The following is an 18,231-nucleotide window of genomic DNA, read 5'->3' as shown; positions in this document are numbered from 1 at the left end:
AGACCTCCTTGTGAAAAATAGTCCTATTAAGGTGAAATACTGTATAATGGTATATAGTGTAATGGTATAACATTACAGAAGTACTCGTGATTTCCATATTGCCAGTCTCACTCGCCATCGTGTACATAAATTGGCTCATACTATTGTAAAGTACGTGCAGATGGTCCTGGAAGAACGGAAGTCTTGTCGTAAGCCGGACGGATCCTTTCTATGTTTGGATCGAAGCGCCGTGGCGGCGGCGGCGGCGGCGGCGCTTGGCCCGGGCGGGGCGGAGGCCGCGGGGCGCCCGTGCTCCGCGACGCTCGGCCGTTTCTCCTTTTAGTTCTGCCAAACCTTTCTGAAAGCACTTTCACGCGCCTTGTCACTACTCTGATTTGCTCGGCCATACGTATGCAGAAATGTATACCAAGTACATACGACAAGTGTTTGGAAACGGATACCTCTTCTCGTAGTAACATAGGAGTTCAGACTGTCCTCGTTTTTTTCCTCTTTGTCACAAACGGCGCCGATCGCCGGCGACCGTTCTTCGGTTTTTTGTTTTGTTTGGAGGAAAGTGGCCTGAAGGTTTTCTTTGCGTTTGGGTTTCTCGGGCACGAGGAGGAGGAGAACCCGCCGGTTTGGCCCGCGAGCTCGTTCTGTTACAGAAAAGTCCTCGGTTTCCCGGCGAGGCGACTCTGGGTTTTCCGCCCGGAGAACTTCTTCAAGGCTGGGCTTTCTACAGAGACACACCGGGATCCAGCAGTCCAGTCCCATGTACAAACACAAACTCCTGTACAGTGTTTTTAATCGCTCATCTGTCCGTTCTTTTGTATTTCTTGCACCGCATTTTATACCGATTTCTTTCTCGAACACCCGTGCAGCAATTTGTCTCCTTCTCCACCGAGGTGTAGGTAAAAAAAACGAAAAAGGAAAAAAAAGAGGCGTTTTACATGATATATCTGTATCTAATCGATGCATACTTAGGGGTTTTTTTTGTTTGTTTGTTTTGTTTTTTTTGGCGTGTGTAATGATTCCACATTTTGTAACAGCCGCTGCTCATCGCCCTGTATCGTGACTCACTGTAATTGTTGTTAAACGCAGTGTGAAGCAGTTGAATATCGGAATGTAAAGTTTCAAATGGGTTTTGTGCCGTTCAGACCGAAGCACCGCAGGAAGGCAGGGAGGAGGCTTCTCCTGGTTTCTTTTCTCGCCTCGGCCTTTTCTTATTGTTTTCGCTCCCGATTCTCCTGCTCCGTGAGATTCTGTGTTCCCTGCACTTAAAGAGATGTTTGATTTTGTTGGTTTGGTTGCGAAGCGTCCCGAGGCGGCCGGGCTCCGGGCTCTGGCCCCTGGGCTCTGGCCCCCGGGCTCCGGGCTCCGGGCTCCGGGCTCTGGGCTCCGGGCTCCGGGCTCCGGCCCCCGGGAACCCAACGGTGCCAATGTTTGCCTGCGGGTCGGCGTCCCGGCGACCGAAGGGCACGAGGCGGAGGGCAGCCGTCAGACCGAGAGATGGTCCGCACATCTGAATATTTGCAAAAGTACACGTCTTGAACGTGCTGTGCGGACGGAGGCCGGGGCCGCGTTTGTCAGCCCCGATTTCCTCACACGTTATAAGTATTAACTGATGCCAATTTTTCGCCGGTCGACGTCTCGCCTCCGGTTTTCCGCTCCTCCCCCGAGCGGTTGGCGAGGCCGAGTCCCGCGGGGACTCCCTCTGTCCGGAAGCAGCGCAGCGGCGTTCGCCAAATGTCTGGCCCGCAGACGATTCCTTGTTTAGTCCTAGGAAGTAGTTCACGTCACGTCAGTACTTGCTCATGATCAGGTGGGTGCGTCATTGAGGCACTTTTTATTTTCATACTCAAGACGGTCTGTGTGTTAACCGTGTAAACTTGAATTTTCTTTTATATATATTTTTTTTAATTTATTAACATGTTATTTTTGTACGCAGCGTTCATACCAGTGTGCGTGTGTGTGTGTGTGTGTGTGTGTGCGCGCGATTGTGTGTGTGTGTGTGTTGGACCACACGCTTCTTTGACTTCTGTCTGTGGCTGGCGCATGTGTCTGATGAATAGTGATGGCATAGCATCTTCCGTTTGTTTGTTTTTCTTTGGATGGTTGCTGTTGTTTAGCTAAAGTGCATGCTTCCAACACCATTTGTTTTGTTAATCTTTGTCTATAATGTGTTGGAATTCTCAAAATGCCTACTTTCATTGCCAATATTTTTATTTGTGTCCCTTTATTATTTCTAAAATAAAGGAGAGATTCTGCGTTACCCAGCAGCCTTTTTTTTTTAATTTTCTTTTTTTTTTTTTTTGCTCATGCAGTTGGCATGGTGGTCGTCCCCTGGGTTCGCTCGCCCCTCAGCTGAGACAGTAGCAGTATTAAAGAGAAGACCTTTGTATTTCCACATGCTTCATGTTGCTGGTCAATGCTCCATTTCACGAGAGGACAGCATGTTTTTCTTTCTCTGTTAAGTGACCTATGATGAGCCCGGGAGGACTTTCACAAGAATCCGTGAATTTGCAAATAGTTCTATTTTATATATATATATGTGTATATGTACACTTACATCGACAAGGCCCGAGCCCCTTTGTACGTCGGCATCTGTTTCAGTTCACTGTGACTTTCTTCTTGCTTTCGTGCAATTTTGGCGACACGCGGTCGGAGGGAAAATGGCGTCGGAATAAATCAATAAACTCACCCTCACAAGCACTCATCTCCTTTGGTAGTAGAATCGCATTCGGAAACTGACCGGGGTCATATCTATCTCTCTTGGTGTTGCTTCGATTAAAACGTGGATGAACACAAAGCTCCCATGTTGATTACTGTTCGACCTGTGTTACCGCATATCGGCGAAGACCTTGTAAATAGTTTGCATTGAACTCCCATAGGATCATGTTACTGTGGCGTGCCATTCTTTTGCCTGTACAACTCTGCTTCTAAATGTGCGTGACTGTTCGGACGACACTCTTTTTGTACATGACTGTCTTTTTATTTGACAAAATAGATTCTGTCCTTTTTCATTCTAAAGTTGATTTTGAAGAGTTCAGACATGCCTGAAGTTTGACTTTAATAAAGCTGTACTCTGTCTCAGTGAAACGACGCCTCCTGACGTTTCTGACCCGCGGAGCCGCCCCTTCGGCCCGGACGTAAAATCAGTAAATCCCTTCAAACACCGCAGTGAAACCTCCAAACCCAAAATACCTTGAGACTTCTAGTAAACTTTTCATACTAATGGGTGCACACTTTTGTGCGTCTGTTTCTTAAAACCTGGAAAGTCGCGCCGCAGCTCAGCTGGCGGAGCCAACGGGAGGCCGGGGTTGGATCTCCGGCTCGTCCTGTCTGCATGCCACACTGTCCTTGGGCCAAACACAGAAACACAGAGGTTTCTCCATCCATCTTCTCTTTGCTCTTCCTCTAGACCTCCAATTCCAGCATCCGTCTATCAATATATCCACTCTCTCTCCTCTGTCCATGACCCAACCATCTCTGACCTTCTCTCCCAAACATCTAACATGTGCTGCTCCTCTGATGGACTCATTCCTGATCCTCTCCATCCCGGTCACTCCCAAACCGAACCTCAGCATCTTCATCTCTGCAACATCCAGCTCTGCCTTTTTTGTTTGGTCATTTAAACAGTTTCTAGCCCCTGTCTGGTACACCTTTCCTTTCATTCTGGCTGATAGTCTTCTATCTCATGGAACCCCTGACACTTTTCTCCACCCATTCCGACCTGCTTGAACCTGTTTCTTCACCTCTTTTCCACACTCTCCCATGCTCTGGACTGTTGACCCTGAAATCATCCAACTCCCTGTAGCCTCAGCCTTCCAAGTACCCTGATAAAATGATAAACACTGAAAATTCTCATACGTCACGTTATTACTGATGATGATTTGAAAGCATCCTGGAGCAAACAGGAGAAGTTTGGGGCTTTAGTAAGCAGTAAAAAGCTGCTTCGTATTCCGCAAGACACGGGAGTCGTACTCCTCCCCGGCCTCCCCCCGGCTTCCAGCGGTCTCCCCTCGGCCTCCCCTCGGCCTCCTCCCCGCTCTTCCCCGGTCTGTCCGCCGCTGCTCCAGCGGGCGCGGCGCCGCCACACGGGGGCGCTAGCGGCGCGGGCAGCGGCCGTCAGCCGCCTTGCGGACCAGAAGAAGAACAAGGAGGACGGGATTCGTCGTCGCGTCGCCCAGCGGTCAACATCACCGCCTCCGTCTCGTCAAATGTCCCTCCCGCCGCCGACGGAAAAGACGACGGGATGCCGCGGGCCGACTCGGCATCTCCGTTGGCGTGAGGCCGAGAGCTAGGAGAGGACGGCCGGAGGTGAGTGACCGTCCCGGGGCTCCGCGGAAGGCTCCCCGGCCGCGGTGCTCCGACAGATGTGGCTAGCACGGGCTAGCTGCTTTTGCTAACTGATGGGTGGCGGCCGCCGTCGGACGTTGACCGTCTCTGCACCGGCGCGGCTGCAAATGGCAGCCGTTGTACGTGTGCGCTGCGGGGGCGGCGTGGCGGCGGGGGTTGCGGGCTCGAGTCCGGACCGGCCGCGTCCGGTTCCGAGGGACTGACGCGCCGGGGGACCGACGCCTTCCTCGGAGGAAACGCGGCGCGGATGCTCCCGTTCTCGCGAGACTTGGGGATGTTTTCTTTCCCCCGAGAAGTGATGACGTGTTGATTCCAAACTCCCAAACCCGGTCCTGGTCCTGGCCCAGGTCTAGACCCTGGTCCTGGTCCCGGTCCTGGTCCCGGTCCTGGTCCTGGCCCAGGTCTAGACCCTGGTCCTGGCCCAGGTCTAGACCCTGGTCCTGGTGAACCAGTTCACACCTGTTTAGGTTTGAATCCCAGTCTGGGACGGAGCGTGGAAGTGTATCTTCTGCAGCTTCGACCGGGTCTGTCAGAGGCTGCAACGCCTGACTGGCACGAATAAATGAAGCTCAGTTAAAAATGAACTTCAACTAACTGATTTAACTTGCAGTCCTTCCATTTGTGTAATCCACAGGCCTGTAAGCGGCAGCATCGGCAAACACCAGTCCTGCCGGTGGGGGGGATAAAGACCCTTCGCCAAACCACGGTCGTTTTACCTTGAACAATAATACGCGGCCGCTCACAGAGCGGTTGGATAAAATGACGGTCGATTCTGGATTCTTCCAGAGGCGAATGTGTTCCTCTTTGTCCTCATTAGAATTGAATGTGGAGCTTCACTGTCTGTGATGAGAGCAGGTGGAAACGGGTCCTTTCCACCTCCATAGTTCACCTGGGAGCGATGAACTGCCCCCCCGAACGCCAGCGTGAGGCTCAGGCCCATGTATCAACAATGCTCTAACTTCTATGTGGACATGAAAATATTTTAACGTCACACGTAAATGGCGTTGGAACCCCGTCTCCAGCCCCACGCCAAGGTCCAGTCTTTGAGTTTGGAACGCAGAGGCCGAATACCAGACCAGGACTGACGCCATTCTGCTCCTCCCTGGTTAGGGGTCGTCACACCGGCTCGTTTGCAAACGTGCACAACAAGAGCCTTCATTTCATGTGACCTGCCGGCCGTTAACCTTCAGCACGTGCACACATGGAGCTGGAGGGCAGGAGGGAGGTCTTAAAGTGGACATTGATTTTTCTTGTGTATCCTCTTACTTGTGGATGAGTCGCCGCAACCCGATATTCTGCCCTCAGCTGGGAAGAAAAGACCCATAAAACGTTGGCAGCGGGCGACAAGAACCCGCCGGCGGGCGGCGGGCGGACGACAGACCGGGAGGAAACGAGAGCATGCTCGACCGGAGGTCAATGAAATGTCAATAAGTTATGAGCGCGGCGTGTTTGAACAGCAGCCAATCTAAACCCGCTGGGAAAACCCACCTGCGGTGACAGGTTGCCAGAGTGATTCATTTGCAAGGGAGTCGAGGTTTTGATGGCTTCCTGGAAAGGGGAAGTGTGTCAGCCTCACGCCATCTCAGCCGCCGAGACGGCGTGAAAGGGTTTGTCTGCGCCGACAAACCGTCGGATCGATGTATTCCGGTTTTCGCTCTCAGACGCTCGTAGAACTACCGAACTGAAAGCCATGGGCGCATCTGCCATTTCCCTCCTTATCCAAGTGAATGTTCTCCTCCTCCAGTCTGGGCCCCCCGGAGGACGTGCAGAGGTGATGCTGGCTGTCCACTGAAAGCCAGTCCCTGAGTCAACATGAAGAGGAGGCTGCTCCGAGGATTCCTGTCCGAAATATGCGTCCGGATGGTGCTGTTGGTGGTGTTCCTGTAAGTACGCCCTCTGTTAGCGGCCGATGCTGTGACCCGCCGGAGTCCCGGCACGAGCGCTAATCCGTGCACTCCACTCAGTGTGACGGAGCAGCTCCCGCCGTTCTACCGGGAGATCCAGGCCGAGGAGATGTGGCTGTACAAGTTCCATCGTGTGGAGAGAGACCACGTCCCCACGTCTCTGATGTTTGTAAGTATTCCAAGTTGTGTGTTTTTGGGGGGTTCGGGGGGTCAGGGGGGTCGGCGTGGCGCAGGAGGTCGCACAATCGCCTTAAGAAGCCAATGTTCCCTTGGATTCCCGGCTCCTCCTCGTGCGTCCAAGTGTTGCCGAGCAACACGCCCAAGCCCTCGCCGCTCTCCTGCAGCCTCCTGCTCGTGGTTCATCCATGATGGCTTCGTTGCAGAGAAGCAATTTCCTTTTGGGCGATTAATAAAGGATCAAATATCACTATTTACTCCAAATATCTGAAGGTCAGACAAGGGTCTCACGTATCCTGGTAAACGCTGGAAGTTATGGACCAAATCCCATGGAAATGACAGGATTTATAAGTGTAATGTTCTCTCGGCAGGAGTGAATCCTTAAGATCAGCTCCGCCGATAGCAAAGAGTAGCGGTGTAGCGTATCGTCTCACACACGGACCAGCGGAGGTGCTGGTAGGACGATGGGAAGCCGTGTGACACCGGCTGCAAAACAACTTAGTCTCTGGCTTTGACTTGCTATCGATCCCTGAACTCCCTGTGAGGTTTCCCTGTAGCAGCAGAGGCTCTCCGTGCAGCCCGGATACATGCTCTCCTCTTTTGGTCCAATCCGATGGAAGCCAGATGTCGCCCGTGTCTCTGCGCCGTGACTCCTCCTGCCATATCGGACACTTTGGACCGTCAGCCGTGTGAAAAGCAGCGAGCCGTCGCTGCCCGGGTCAAAGATGGCTTTCCACCTGAGCGGAACATGAGCCGAACAATGGCCGTCTGTGTTTTAAAATTCATCTGTGAGACGGTTTTCTCAGGCTGAGCAGCACACAGGAGTCATTTGAGACTGGATGACAGCTCTTCCTCCTCTTCCTCCCCTCCTTCCTCTTCCTCCTTTCCTTCCTCTTCCTCCTCTCCCTGCACCAGAGCGTGGCCGTTTTCACTCCGCTCATCGTCATCCTGGTTTTCACCTTCCTGAGAAAGTCAGAGCGAGGGGATCTGAAGGAGGCGACGCTGGGTGAGCGCTGCCGTAGGTCACGTGCACGGCTGCGTCAGCTCCTCTTCTTCATGATTCAGCTCCTCTGTCTTTTGTCCTCCAGCCGTCACCCTGACTCTGGTGCTGAACGGAGTTTTCACCAACGTCATCAAACTCGCCGTCGGCAGGTAAGAGCGGCGCCGCCCGTGAGAACGTGCACGGTGGGCGCGGCGGACCAAGGTTCTCCCCGTCTGTCTCCGCCTCAGGCCGCGGCCGGACTTCTTCTACCGATGTTTCCCGGACGGGCAGATGAACCTGGAGCTGCGCTGCAGCGGCGACCCTGATGTGGTGATGGAGGGCAGGAAGAGCTTCCCCAGCGGACACTCGTCCTGTAAGAGCCTCCTCCGGCCTGTGCTTCCTCCACAGCGGCGGGCGGGGAGGGAGTGTTTGGCGGCGCGGGGCCGAGGAGACGGAGGCGTGTTTGTGCCTGCGGGCTCTCGTCGCGTCGTACGACCGGGAACACGACGCCGCGTTCTCCCTCCTCTATTCCCTCCCTCCGTCCGGAACCTTCCCTCGCTCCGGTGAGCCGTCACCCTTTCCCTTCTCTTCCCAGTTGCGTTCGCCGGACTGGGTTTCACGGCGCTGTACGTGGCGGGGAAGCTGCGGTGCTTCGCGGCGGCTGGCCAGGGCCGCGCCTGGCGGCTGTGCGCCTTCCTGGCCCCTCTGCTGGTCGCCACCGTCATCGCCCTCTCCAGAACCTGCGACTACAAGCACCACTGGCAAGGTGAGTCCTCAGCCGTGGTCCGAGGGCGGACGCCGGCCCGCCGCCTGGGTGAGGGGGGGGGGGGTGTCCATTCTCAGAGCGTCCGTCCTCACGGCGTCTCTCTCCTGCTCAGATGTTCTGGTGGGTTCTCTGCTGGGTCTGTGCTTCTCCTGGCTGTGTTACCGGCAGCACTACCCCCCCCTCCGGGACCCCGACTGCCACAGACCCCTGAGCCACAGGGACGCCGTTCCCGCCGCGCAGGAGCGCAAGCTGGCCAACTCCAACTACATCCTGCCCCTGTAGAGCGGCCATGACGGCGACGCCGGTGGCTTCGCGGCGTCTCTCCGGGGTTCGGCAACACACACACAGATCATCGTAATCGCACATCAGGAAACATCTCTCTCTCTGTACAGAAGAATTCACCCAATTTAATCGACTCCGGTGAAAACGAGTCCTTTCCCACCACTGGACATGAATCTAAAATACAGCAGCAGCAGCAGCAGGTCCCTGAGGAGCCCCTCGGCCTCCGGACCTTCTCCTTCACCCTCCTGGTTCCCGCCTGTGCACCGGCTCTCGCAGCAGCGCCTCAAGGTTGTGGTGAGGCCACTATTCTGTGACTGTCTTTTTAAAATCACTACCGTTCCGACAGCAGTCGCTCCGCGGGGAAGAACGGGGTCGACGTCTCACCGACGTCCGGAGGGCGTCGGTGTGGAACGCTTCTTCAGGGAACGGAGCAGCCTCAGGAATGTGCAGACCACCGCGGTGTTCAGGGACATCTCCTCGGTGCATGGAATGACACGTTTATAAAGCACTTGATGTAAATGTTCTTTTTGTTGAAAATTACTCCTCGTATTTAAAGGGAAAACAAAACAGCGAGCACATCTTTCAATGAGCGGGAGATACCGGACAGCAGAAGTGCACGGTGGAGATAATCATCTGGTCTAGATTTCGGAGACCTCTGGTCGTGAGACCACGGTGGTGCCCGGTGATCGTTGAGACCGAGGTCGGAGGTGAACACCCGTTCGGGTCCCGGACGGACGTGGTCGCCGTCGGCCGTCGCGCCTCGACGGTCCCAGGAGACGTTTCCTCGAGCTGGGACGCGTGAAACCGTAGCCTGCCTCCGAGGTGCACGTGGTCTCCTCCGTTACCCATAAGTGACCACCAGGCGTCCCTTTAGAAGGTCTGCAGTTCCACGGTGGGAAGCTCCCTCTGAGTCTGCTCCCTCCTCTGAGGAAGGCCCTGCCAGGAGGGGAAAGGACAACGCCTTGGCTAAAATGAGCAGAAGCGTGGGATTCTGGCCCGTCCCAGCCAGCGGGGAACGCTCCGCGCCCCGACGGCCGGAGGAGTTTGTATCCCAGGCCGTCGTCGATCAGCGAGGTGTTTCCGGTCCGTGCACGGCGTGCGTGTCAGGCGTATGAACCGGCGTGTACAGATAGATATCAGGTCCGTTCCTCTCCCGGCAGAAGCCCGAGGACCGCAGTCATCCGTGAATCCGTTTCTTCACTGTTGCATTGATGGCAAAAACAGAACAGGACGGCGGACAAAAACTAAGGAGGTCTGGATCCAGACCAGAACGGGTCCGAGAGAAGCGGCGGTCCTTTGTTTGGCCTCGCCGGATTGATTGGTGGTCCTGATGTTGTTGCCCGGAGGCCCGAGCGCACCTCGGCGCCGCTGCCTGACACTCCACACAAACACCTGACTCAGGTGCTTCAGCCTGGTTTCCTGCAGATCACTCCGTGCACGCTCTTCCACCGCAGCGACTGCAGCTCCACACAACTGGCTGACGACCGCGTGGACTCTAGAAACAGCTGTCGCCGGGATTTCGAACCCGCACGGAGAACGGCTCCTCTCCTGAAAAACCTTTGGAAGTCAGAAGATGGTTTCCAGGCTTGCCGTCAGCTGCAGGCCGCCTCCGCCGGCCCCAGGGGGGGATGTGGAGCTGCCGACGTAGCATCTAAGCTGACTTGCTCTGAATAGATGTTGAGGGAGAAGCCCTGGAGATGTGTGTGTTGTGACTGCATCCGTGCGCTGGCCTGAGACCCAGCAGGACGTGAGCGTGGCTCAGTCGCCGTCCGCTCCCGTTGTTTTCCTCCCCCACGCTTTGAATCTCTGTCTTCCCAGACCTTGTGTGGACCGTCACCACGAGTAGGTGAGATCTTGGACGGCGCGATCCCGCTGTCGATGTTCCTTCCAGCTCCGACCGCGGCCTCTGCAGTGCCCGGCGGGCTGCTTTTTCCTTTCTGACGATCTAAATGTCATTTGTCCTCCTGGACGGCCCGGCGACAGGCGTCTGCTTTCACGATCCGCTGGGGCGAAGGTCTGGTGTTCTGCAGGGTGGGGTCCTACCTGCAGGGCAACCAAGATGACCACCATGATACGTGGTCCCTGGCCTCCTGCTGGTCGGGTTGTTTTTTTCCTGTCAGCTGTGTTTTCTTGTGATCATCAGTGTTTGGTTGAGCTTGACCTCCGTTCCATGTTTGCTTTGTTTCTGGGGGTTTCAGTTCTGGTATGAAATGTAAACCTCGACGCAGGATCGATAGACGTTCGGGAAGAAACGTGAACATCCACCACCCTCTTTGTGTGTGTGTGTGTGTGTGTGTGTGTGTGTGTGTGTGTTCGAGCCAGCTAAAGTGTTGCTGAATCAAAACACCTCGGCTCACAGAAGGGAGTCCAAATGCTGTGGACTGGAGTGTTTTTAAACCAAACTGATTGAAAAGGGTGAATCTGTGCCTTTTGTTGGAGCCGTGACCTGCGGCTGGATGGAGTCCTCTCTGCATGGACGCGTCACGCCTCCAGAAAACACACGCCTCTGTCCTCCTCGGTGGTTTTGCATCTCTCGTGATGGAAACGATATAACGGGTGACAGGCCGCCTCCTTTAACGCGTCGCTGCCGGAGCGCCCTCGTCGACATGAAGTGATATTTACAACTGACGGTAGCAGAAACAGGAAAACACTATATTTATGCAGTTCTGTAAGTCAATTGATATCTTGATTACACTTTTCTTTTTTCCAATATTTGTATGAGAAGACACACAGGTCAAATGTATTTAATTGCGGGCATGTGCGGGGTTATTTTTTTTTATATTTTGTGAACTTACTGTGATATTGTTACTTTTGAAGATAGGAATTGTACTCATGGGAACGTGGGTTTTAATTCAGTTGTTAAATACAATGTCATTCCATTTTGCTGCATTTTGATAAACTCCTGCATGTTGCACAGCTTGCCATGTTTGTCTCATCACATTGTTCTTATATAAAACTGCACATTCCCGACCAAATCTCTGTCGTGGTTTGCAGGAACCTTTCTGTATATCAGGGTATCCGATGGTGTGTGTGTGTAGTCGGTCATACCTCGTGTCACAATAAGGGATACTTTTCCAACTGGCTGGCGGTTGGTTTCCGGCGTGTTCTCGATGAACCCGGGAGCAGCCAGTCGTGCTCGTACGGTGTCCGGACTCTCAGTGTTGTAATGCTTTTCATGAATCTTTTAGTGACACTAAATGATGTTTCTAGATAACCTCACCTTGTCTTTTTTGCTTTTCTTGTGTGTGTGATGGTCCAGTCATTGTCACTCCGCTTTGAGGTATTAATATCTATGACTCCAGATTTGAGATAAATCCTTTCACCCACAAGGTTTTATGATACAAAGATTCATCTTAAACACGCTGCATTATTGTATGGGGAGCTGAATCACAAACTAAAATATTCAAAAAGGAGAGAACCGGCATAACCTCCAGGAGGCTCCATCAGCCTCCGCACATCACAGGTGATCTGATACTGCTGAGACAGAAATAATTACTAATACCATGGAAAACATTCATCTTCCATATCATGAGTAATGATTATCTGATTTACGTCAGGGTGTCTGTTTGTTTTGGTCTGCGGCGGCAAGCGTGAACCTTTCAGTGCGATGAACTCAGATGCTTCTGGAAAGATTCCAGAGTCCATTTCTGTGAACACACTTTTTATTGAAATAAGAAAAGAGCGCATCAAGCGCGGCGCGTCCGCAGATCTTTCGAGAGGAACAGCGTCCGGACGGTGCGCATGCGTATTGGTGTGCACCTCGGGCGCGGCAGCCCCCCCCCCTCTCGGGGGCGTGGCCTGTTGCCTGTGACGTTAGTTCAATGCCTTCCGCTGATTGGTCATTCGTGACGCGTACATTTGGCGCCACAATTCCAAGCCGCGGTCCTCCGGCGGCTCCGGAGCTCCGAGCCTGACGTCCGGCCAGAACCACGACCCGCTCCCGTCCCTTTCAGCAGCTTCAGCGTGTAAGACGTGTCTTTTATCCGAGGCAGGCCGATTCAAACGCATCATGTTCGTCACCGACATACGGAGGGACTTTTACGAGGTTGTCGCCAACCAGGTAGGTTATTTTGCTAGCTAGCCGCAGCTACCTCGCTCATGCTAGCGGTCCAGATGAAGTGTGAACGTCGTGTTGTTCCAGAGAGTGGCCCTCCTGGTGGCCCCGGACATCGACGCCCTCTGCGCCTGCAAGATACTGCAGGTAAGGCGGCCAGCCGGTAGATAAGAGCCCCGGTTAGCGTCCCGGAGCCCCGTTAGCCGTCTCGGTGTGTTGAACTGTCCACACGCGTCCGTGACGAGTGACACAAAACCACTGAAACTCCAAAACCTTCTGGTCCTCCAGAGATCTCCACGGGGAGTCGATCTCCTCCATCTGACCCCGTTCTCTGGCACTTTTTCTCTCACACCAACCACCCTCATGTCCTCCTGCCCTCGGTCCATAAATCCTCTGGCCGAACCCTCAGTCTGGCCTCTCTGACCTCACCTACCAAACATCTAGCGCTTGGTGTCCTTCTGATGGCCTTCTTCTCCAAAGACAACGTCAAGCTCTTCACCTCTTCTTCCTCCTGTCTCAGTGTCACTGTTTCCAACCCAAAGAGCCTCTCTGGTCTCCACCTTTCATTTTGGCTGATAATCTTCTGCCACACATTTGGTCCTTTTCTCCAGCCTGCCTGAATCCGTTCTCTCACCTTCGCTCCAGCCTCTCCTTTGCACTGGACCTTTGACCCCCAATACTTGAGCTCCTCCACCTTCTCCACCCCCTGTAGCCTCGCTGTTCATTCACCCTCCTTGCCACATCCTTGCACACCATTCAAGCGTGTTATTGCGCTGCCGCTGTTCATATTCATATGTATAATCCTAGTTATAATGTTTATTTAGCCTATAATAATGTTTATGCTCTTCCTATCACCGTATATCCAAATGCACTGCGTTCAGCCAAGCAGGAACGTCATTGTCCTGGGAAACCTGTTTCCAGACGGTACATGTGACAGTAAATGCTTTGAATCTTGGATGTTGTGTCCTGCTGCGGCAGACCTTCACTCCTCAGAAAACACGTGTGGAGAAAGATCTGGAATAACACGCAGTGATGGAAGATAAGAACAACTTTATTTATCCCCAAGGAAATTGTTGTGCCAGAGTTTCAAGTAAAACATAACAATAATAGATGATGGTAGGAAGGAGGGAGAATTAAGAAATACAATAAAATATGAAGTGTCAAAGTGTGTCCAAGTGTTGTGAGGCTGCCCGGTTCCCCCCCAGGCCCTGTTCCACTGCGAGCAGATCCAGTACACACTCCTGCCTCTGACGGGCTGGCAGGACCTGGGAACCGCCTTTCTGGAGCACAAAGAGCAGGTAGCGGCCCTCCGGTCCGGCCAGAAGCACATTTACTCTAAAGTTCCCTGTGGAAGAAGGGCTTTTCTCTGCTTTTCAGTTCCAGTACTTTGTTCTGATCAACTGCGGGGCCAATGTGGACCTCCTGGAGATGCTGCAGCCGGACGACGGGTCCATCTTCTTCATCTGTGACACGCACCGGCCGATAGACGTGGTCAACGTCTACAACGACACCCAGGTGAGGATCGGCTCCAGGAGACCTTCGGACGCGCTTGTCCGTCCGGAGGTTTGCCGTCTGAACTCGATGTCCCTCCGGCAGATAAAGCTCCTGATAAAACAGGACGACGACCTGGGCGTGCCCGCCTACGACGACATTTTCCGAGACGATGAAGACGAGGAAGGGGGCGACTCCGGACGCGAGAGCGACGAAGGCTCGGAGCCGTCCGGAAAGCGGCGGCGGTTCGATGAGGTACTGGTCGGACGCGGCGCCTGAAGCGTGGATGCAAAGAGAGCGGATTGCGTGTTGACCGCTGACGTGTCTCCAGGCTGCGCTGGAGAGGCGGGTGGAGAGGCAGCGGCGGCGCAGGGACTGGGAGGCCCAGAGGTGACTCGCTATCGCCGCTCGGCTCTGCCGGCGCCGCTGGTGCAAAGCGCGCCGTAACACCCTGTCACCCCGCAGGAGGGAGATCCTGTTCGACTACGAGCAGTACGAGTACCACGGCACGTCTGTGAGTAAACCCCCGAGACCGGGCCGGCTCCTGGAGGCCCGCTGTCGTCCAGAGGTCCTCACCGCTCTTTCCTCCGACAGGCGGCGATGATGTTCTTCGAGCTGGCGTGGGTGCTGACCAAGGACACCAAGGACATGCTCTGGTAGCGCGCCTCTCTTTATTTCCCTCCGTAGCGACAGCGAGCTCCACGGACGCGGAGGTAAGGCCTGTCTCTTCTGTGCAGGTGGGCCATCATCGGGCTGACGGACCAGTGGGTTCACGATAAAATCACACAGTGAGAGAAATTCTTCCCGTTCCGCCATGAACCTCTCAGCCTTTACCTTCTCCCGCTCACCCGCTTTTTTCCGGTTTCTTCCTCCGTTCTAGCATGAAATACGTGACGGACATCGCCACGATGCAGCGACACGTTTCGCGGCACAGCCATCGGAACGAAGACGAGGAGAACGCCCTGTCCATCGACTGCATGAAGATCTCCTTTGAATACGAGTATCCTCAGAGACGGCGCTCGCCCGAGAGGGTTTCCTCGTGCTGCCGTTGAACGCGTCGACCTTCCGAGTCGTTCAGATCTTTCTGGCCAAACATTCAAAGGGGCTTCCGGCCTCCTCTGGGGCCCAGAAGGAGGAGGTCCCGGTTCAGAGCTTCTGCCTGGACTGCAGACCCTCAGCTCGCTCTCCTGGTGCCCTTCTCAGGTTATTTTCAGAGGACTGACGGTGAGGTTGGGTGAAGGCACACTGTAAGTCCTCTGAATCCTGGCTCCTCTGGAACCTCCTCTCGCTGTGGTTCATCCTTAACCGTCCTCCAGCCTGCGCCTCGCCCTCTACCAGCACTGGTCTCTGTACGAGAGCATCTGCAACTCCTGCTACACATCCTGTTTCTTCAAGCTCTGGACTCTGAACGGCCAGAAGAAACTGCAGGAGTTCCTGGCCGACATGGGGTGAGTTCTCCGACGGCCGCGCACCGAAGCCGCCCCGTGAAGGTTCGTCCCGGCTGGTGGTGACGAGAAGATGTTCCGCTCACAGATTCCCGCTGAAGCAAGTGCGTCAGAAATTCAGCTCCATGGACATGTCCATCAAGGAGAACCTGCGGGACGCCATCGAGGAGTCCTCCCAGAAATACGGGTACGAACGCGCTGGAAGGGTTCCCGCCGGTACTCGGATCTCTTCGACGTTCTTCCCGTCTTTCCTCAGCATGAAAGATATCCGCATCCAGACCTTCGGCGTCAACTTTGGCTTCAAGAACCGTTTCCTGGCGGGCGACATGGTGCACGCCACCGCCGCTCTGCTGGAGAGCACCGAGAAGGACCAGGGCCAGGCCGACAACTTCATCAAGGCGCTGGACTCCCTCTCCAGGTCCGTGGCGTCGCTCGCCTCCACAACATCTCCGCATTTTCCTTTTGTGGTCGAAACAAGTCGAATCTCGGAGCTCCGGCGGCCGGCCGGTCAAGAGAAACATCTGTGATTCCGCCGGCAGGAGCAACCTGGACCGTCTGCACGCCGGCATCGAGCTGGCCAAGAAGAAGCTGAGGGCCGTCCAGCAGACGGTCGCCAGCTGCATCTGCACCAACCTCATCCTGTCCCAGGGGCCCTTCCTCTACTGCTACCTGATGGAGGTACGGACCTCTGGTGTGCGTGCGTGTGCGTGCGTGTGCGTGCGTGTGTGTGTGTGCGTGCGTGTGTGTGTGTGTGTGTGTGTGTGTGTGTGTGTGTGTTGACTTGCTCAGTGTGTCTCCTCACCTCTGCCTCAGGGAACCCCTGATGTGAAGCTGTTCTCCCAGCCCATGGCCCTGGCGCTCCTCTCAAAGTACCTGCTGAAAGCATTTGTCCATTCAGTGAGTAGTGTGTGTGTTTGTGCGTCCGTGTGTGTGTGTGTGTGTGTGTGTGTGTGTGTGACTCTAACCCCTCCTGTGTGTAGACGAGGAATAAGCGCTGCAAGCTGCTCCCGCTCATCATGGCTGCCCCGAAGGACGTGGAGAAGGGGACGGTCCTCGTGGTTGGAATCCCCCCCGAGTCGCTGACGTCGGACAAGAAGAAGTAAGAGTCGTGCTGAACCCATGATGTGTCAGTGACGTCTTCATAAACGGATTATTTCACACACGCTCTAGGTTTTAGGGAGTGAATTCTGACATTTCTAATATTTTATAAAAACAGCAAACAGAAGGACACGTCATGTCCTCGTTCTGTTATCTATTTCCATCATTGTCTTCATCCTTTTTATTTGTCTTTTATATTCACATTTCCCGTTTTCGTTGTGCCGCTGTGACAAACCGCTTTCCCCCGTGGGGATCAATACGGTGTTATCGGTCTTGTTCCTGTTTTGGGGCCCGAGTGGCCCCTGCTCTCCGAGAGGAGATGCCGAGATGCTTCTGTCTGCTGGCGTTTGAGCCGACGGACGACTGACGTTTCCTCCTCCTGCTCAGTTTCTTCGGCCGAGCCTTTGAGAAAGCTGCGGAGAGCACCGGCTCCAGGACGCTCCACGACCACTTCGACACCTCCGGTGAGCGCCGGCCCTGAGCTCGCTTCATCTTCACCTTCACCTTCACCTCACATCACCTCCAGCTCCACCAGGAGGCAGCATTGTCCTTCTCCCAGAAGCCTGGACTCTCCCTCCTCCTGAAGTGCAGAATAAGGCTTTTTACATTGTTCTTTGTGAAGTAGATTTCAACAGAGGTTCTTCAGACGGAAGGGCAGGGAAGCTCCGTCCACAGCAGACCATCTCAAACCAGTCATGATGTTCAACAGTCAGATGATAGAACATCTGGGCGTAGAAGACAGCAAAGCGTGCCGTTTAGATGTTCCACACTGACCTCCTCTTCCTCCCGCAGTCATCGAGCTGAAGACGGAGGACCGGAGCAAGTTCCTGGACGCCCTGATCAGCCTCCTGTCCTGAGCCATGGGGCTCCTGGTGCTGCTCTCTCCATGTCCATGTTTGTTTTATATCCATGTGAATATTTAATGCTTTTAATCACGTGCCCTGTGTGTGTGTTGTACAGATTTTTAGTCGGAGTGTAAGTTTTAAAAGTTGAACCTGTATTGTCTCCCTTTTACAAAATGTGAGCTGTTTTGTCCAAATCCCATTTTAATAGTGTTTAATAAATGACCTTTGCCTCTAATGGTTGGTTTTCTGGACAGGTTTTCCTTTGGGCTGCAGGCGCTCAGTAAACCTGCTGAGTTCAGGTCCTCTGTGACCGCGGCCTTCTGATGTAGCCGCTTCCTGACGTTCCCGGTCGGTGGGGCGGGTCACGTCGGGTCGGGGCTCGGGTTGTTCGGGCCGGAGCTCCGTCGGAGCCGCGGCCTCGGAGGCGTGTCAACGTGGAAAAGCAGGAAAAGTGAATGTTTTCTTTCTTGCGTCACACTTTCAAAGCGGGCGCCGTGTTTTCCCGAGTGAGTTCTGAGCAGCCGTCCGTCGGCCCGGCGACCGGAGCTCCGCCCGGACCCGGTGGTCCTCCTTCATATGGCCGCGCCGTTCGCTGTGGCTCGTGTGACGTCCCCCGGGTCTCTGGATCCTCCGTGAGCCGACACAGAATGAGATCGAACCGCTGTCACAAAGCAAACATCCTCGGCGGCCAACAGGCAGGAGTGTGAGCCCATCTGATTAGAGGCTTTTCATCCCCGTCCAATCTGCTGACGCACGACCGCCGCTAACATGTGTGAAAGTGAAGTGATGGGCTCTGTGGGCCAAAGGTGAGCGCCGTGACCTCGGCCCGCCGCACAATGTAGGCCGGGA

The 18,231-nt window shown here is 54.5% G+C and overlaps 2 protein-coding genes across 2 annotated transcripts; both read left to right on the top strand.

Annotated features, from left to right (window-relative positions):
• The first annotated feature begins 4,137 nt into the window (after nucleotides 1–4,137).
• Nucleotides 4,138–11,424, top strand: plpp5 (phospholipid phosphatase 5). Its single transcript, XM_086174099.1, has 8 exons — nucleotides 4,138–4,299; nucleotides 6,083–6,221; nucleotides 6,303–6,411; nucleotides 7,335–7,425; nucleotides 7,508–7,571; nucleotides 7,650–7,774; nucleotides 7,997–8,167; nucleotides 8,280–11,424. The coding sequence occupies exons 2-8, from the start codon at nucleotides 6,151–6,153 to the stop codon at nucleotides 8,447–8,449; spliced, it is 801 nt and encodes a 266-aa protein (XP_086030225.1). The 5' UTR covers nucleotides 4,138–4,299; nucleotides 6,083–6,150; the 3' UTR covers nucleotides 8,450–11,424.
• An 883-nt stretch (nucleotides 11,425–12,307) lies between these two features.
• On the top strand, nucleotides 12,308–17,617 carry cdc45 (CDC45 cell division cycle 45 homolog (S. cerevisiae)). Its single transcript, XM_086173988.1, has 18 exons — nucleotides 12,308–12,509; nucleotides 12,591–12,650; nucleotides 13,709–13,801; nucleotides 13,881–14,018; nucleotides 14,100–14,249; nucleotides 14,326–14,384; nucleotides 14,460–14,508; nucleotides 14,589–14,650; nucleotides 14,732–14,782; nucleotides 14,875–14,994; nucleotides 15,311–15,442; nucleotides 15,528–15,626; nucleotides 15,696–15,857; nucleotides 15,979–16,117; nucleotides 16,253–16,336; nucleotides 16,420–16,538; nucleotides 16,925–17,001; nucleotides 17,330–17,617. The coding sequence occupies exons 1-18, from the start codon at nucleotides 12,459–12,461 to the stop codon at nucleotides 17,392–17,394; spliced, it is 1,710 nt and encodes a 569-aa protein (XP_086030114.1). The 5' UTR covers nucleotides 12,308–12,458; the 3' UTR covers nucleotides 17,395–17,617.
• Nucleotides 17,618–18,231: the final 614 nt, after the last annotated feature.

The sequence above is a fragment of the Fistularia commersonii genome, chromosome 26 (assembly GCF_037954325.1).
Source record: "Fistularia commersonii isolate RoL2024-O1a breed Wild chromosome 26, RoL_Fcom_v1.0, whole genome shotgun sequence".
Lineage (NCBI taxonomy): Eukaryota > Metazoa > Chordata > Actinopteri > Syngnathiformes > Fistulariidae > Fistularia > Fistularia commersonii.
Note: the sequence above shows the minus strand (reverse complement) of the source record. Positions and strands in the feature narration are given on the sequence as shown.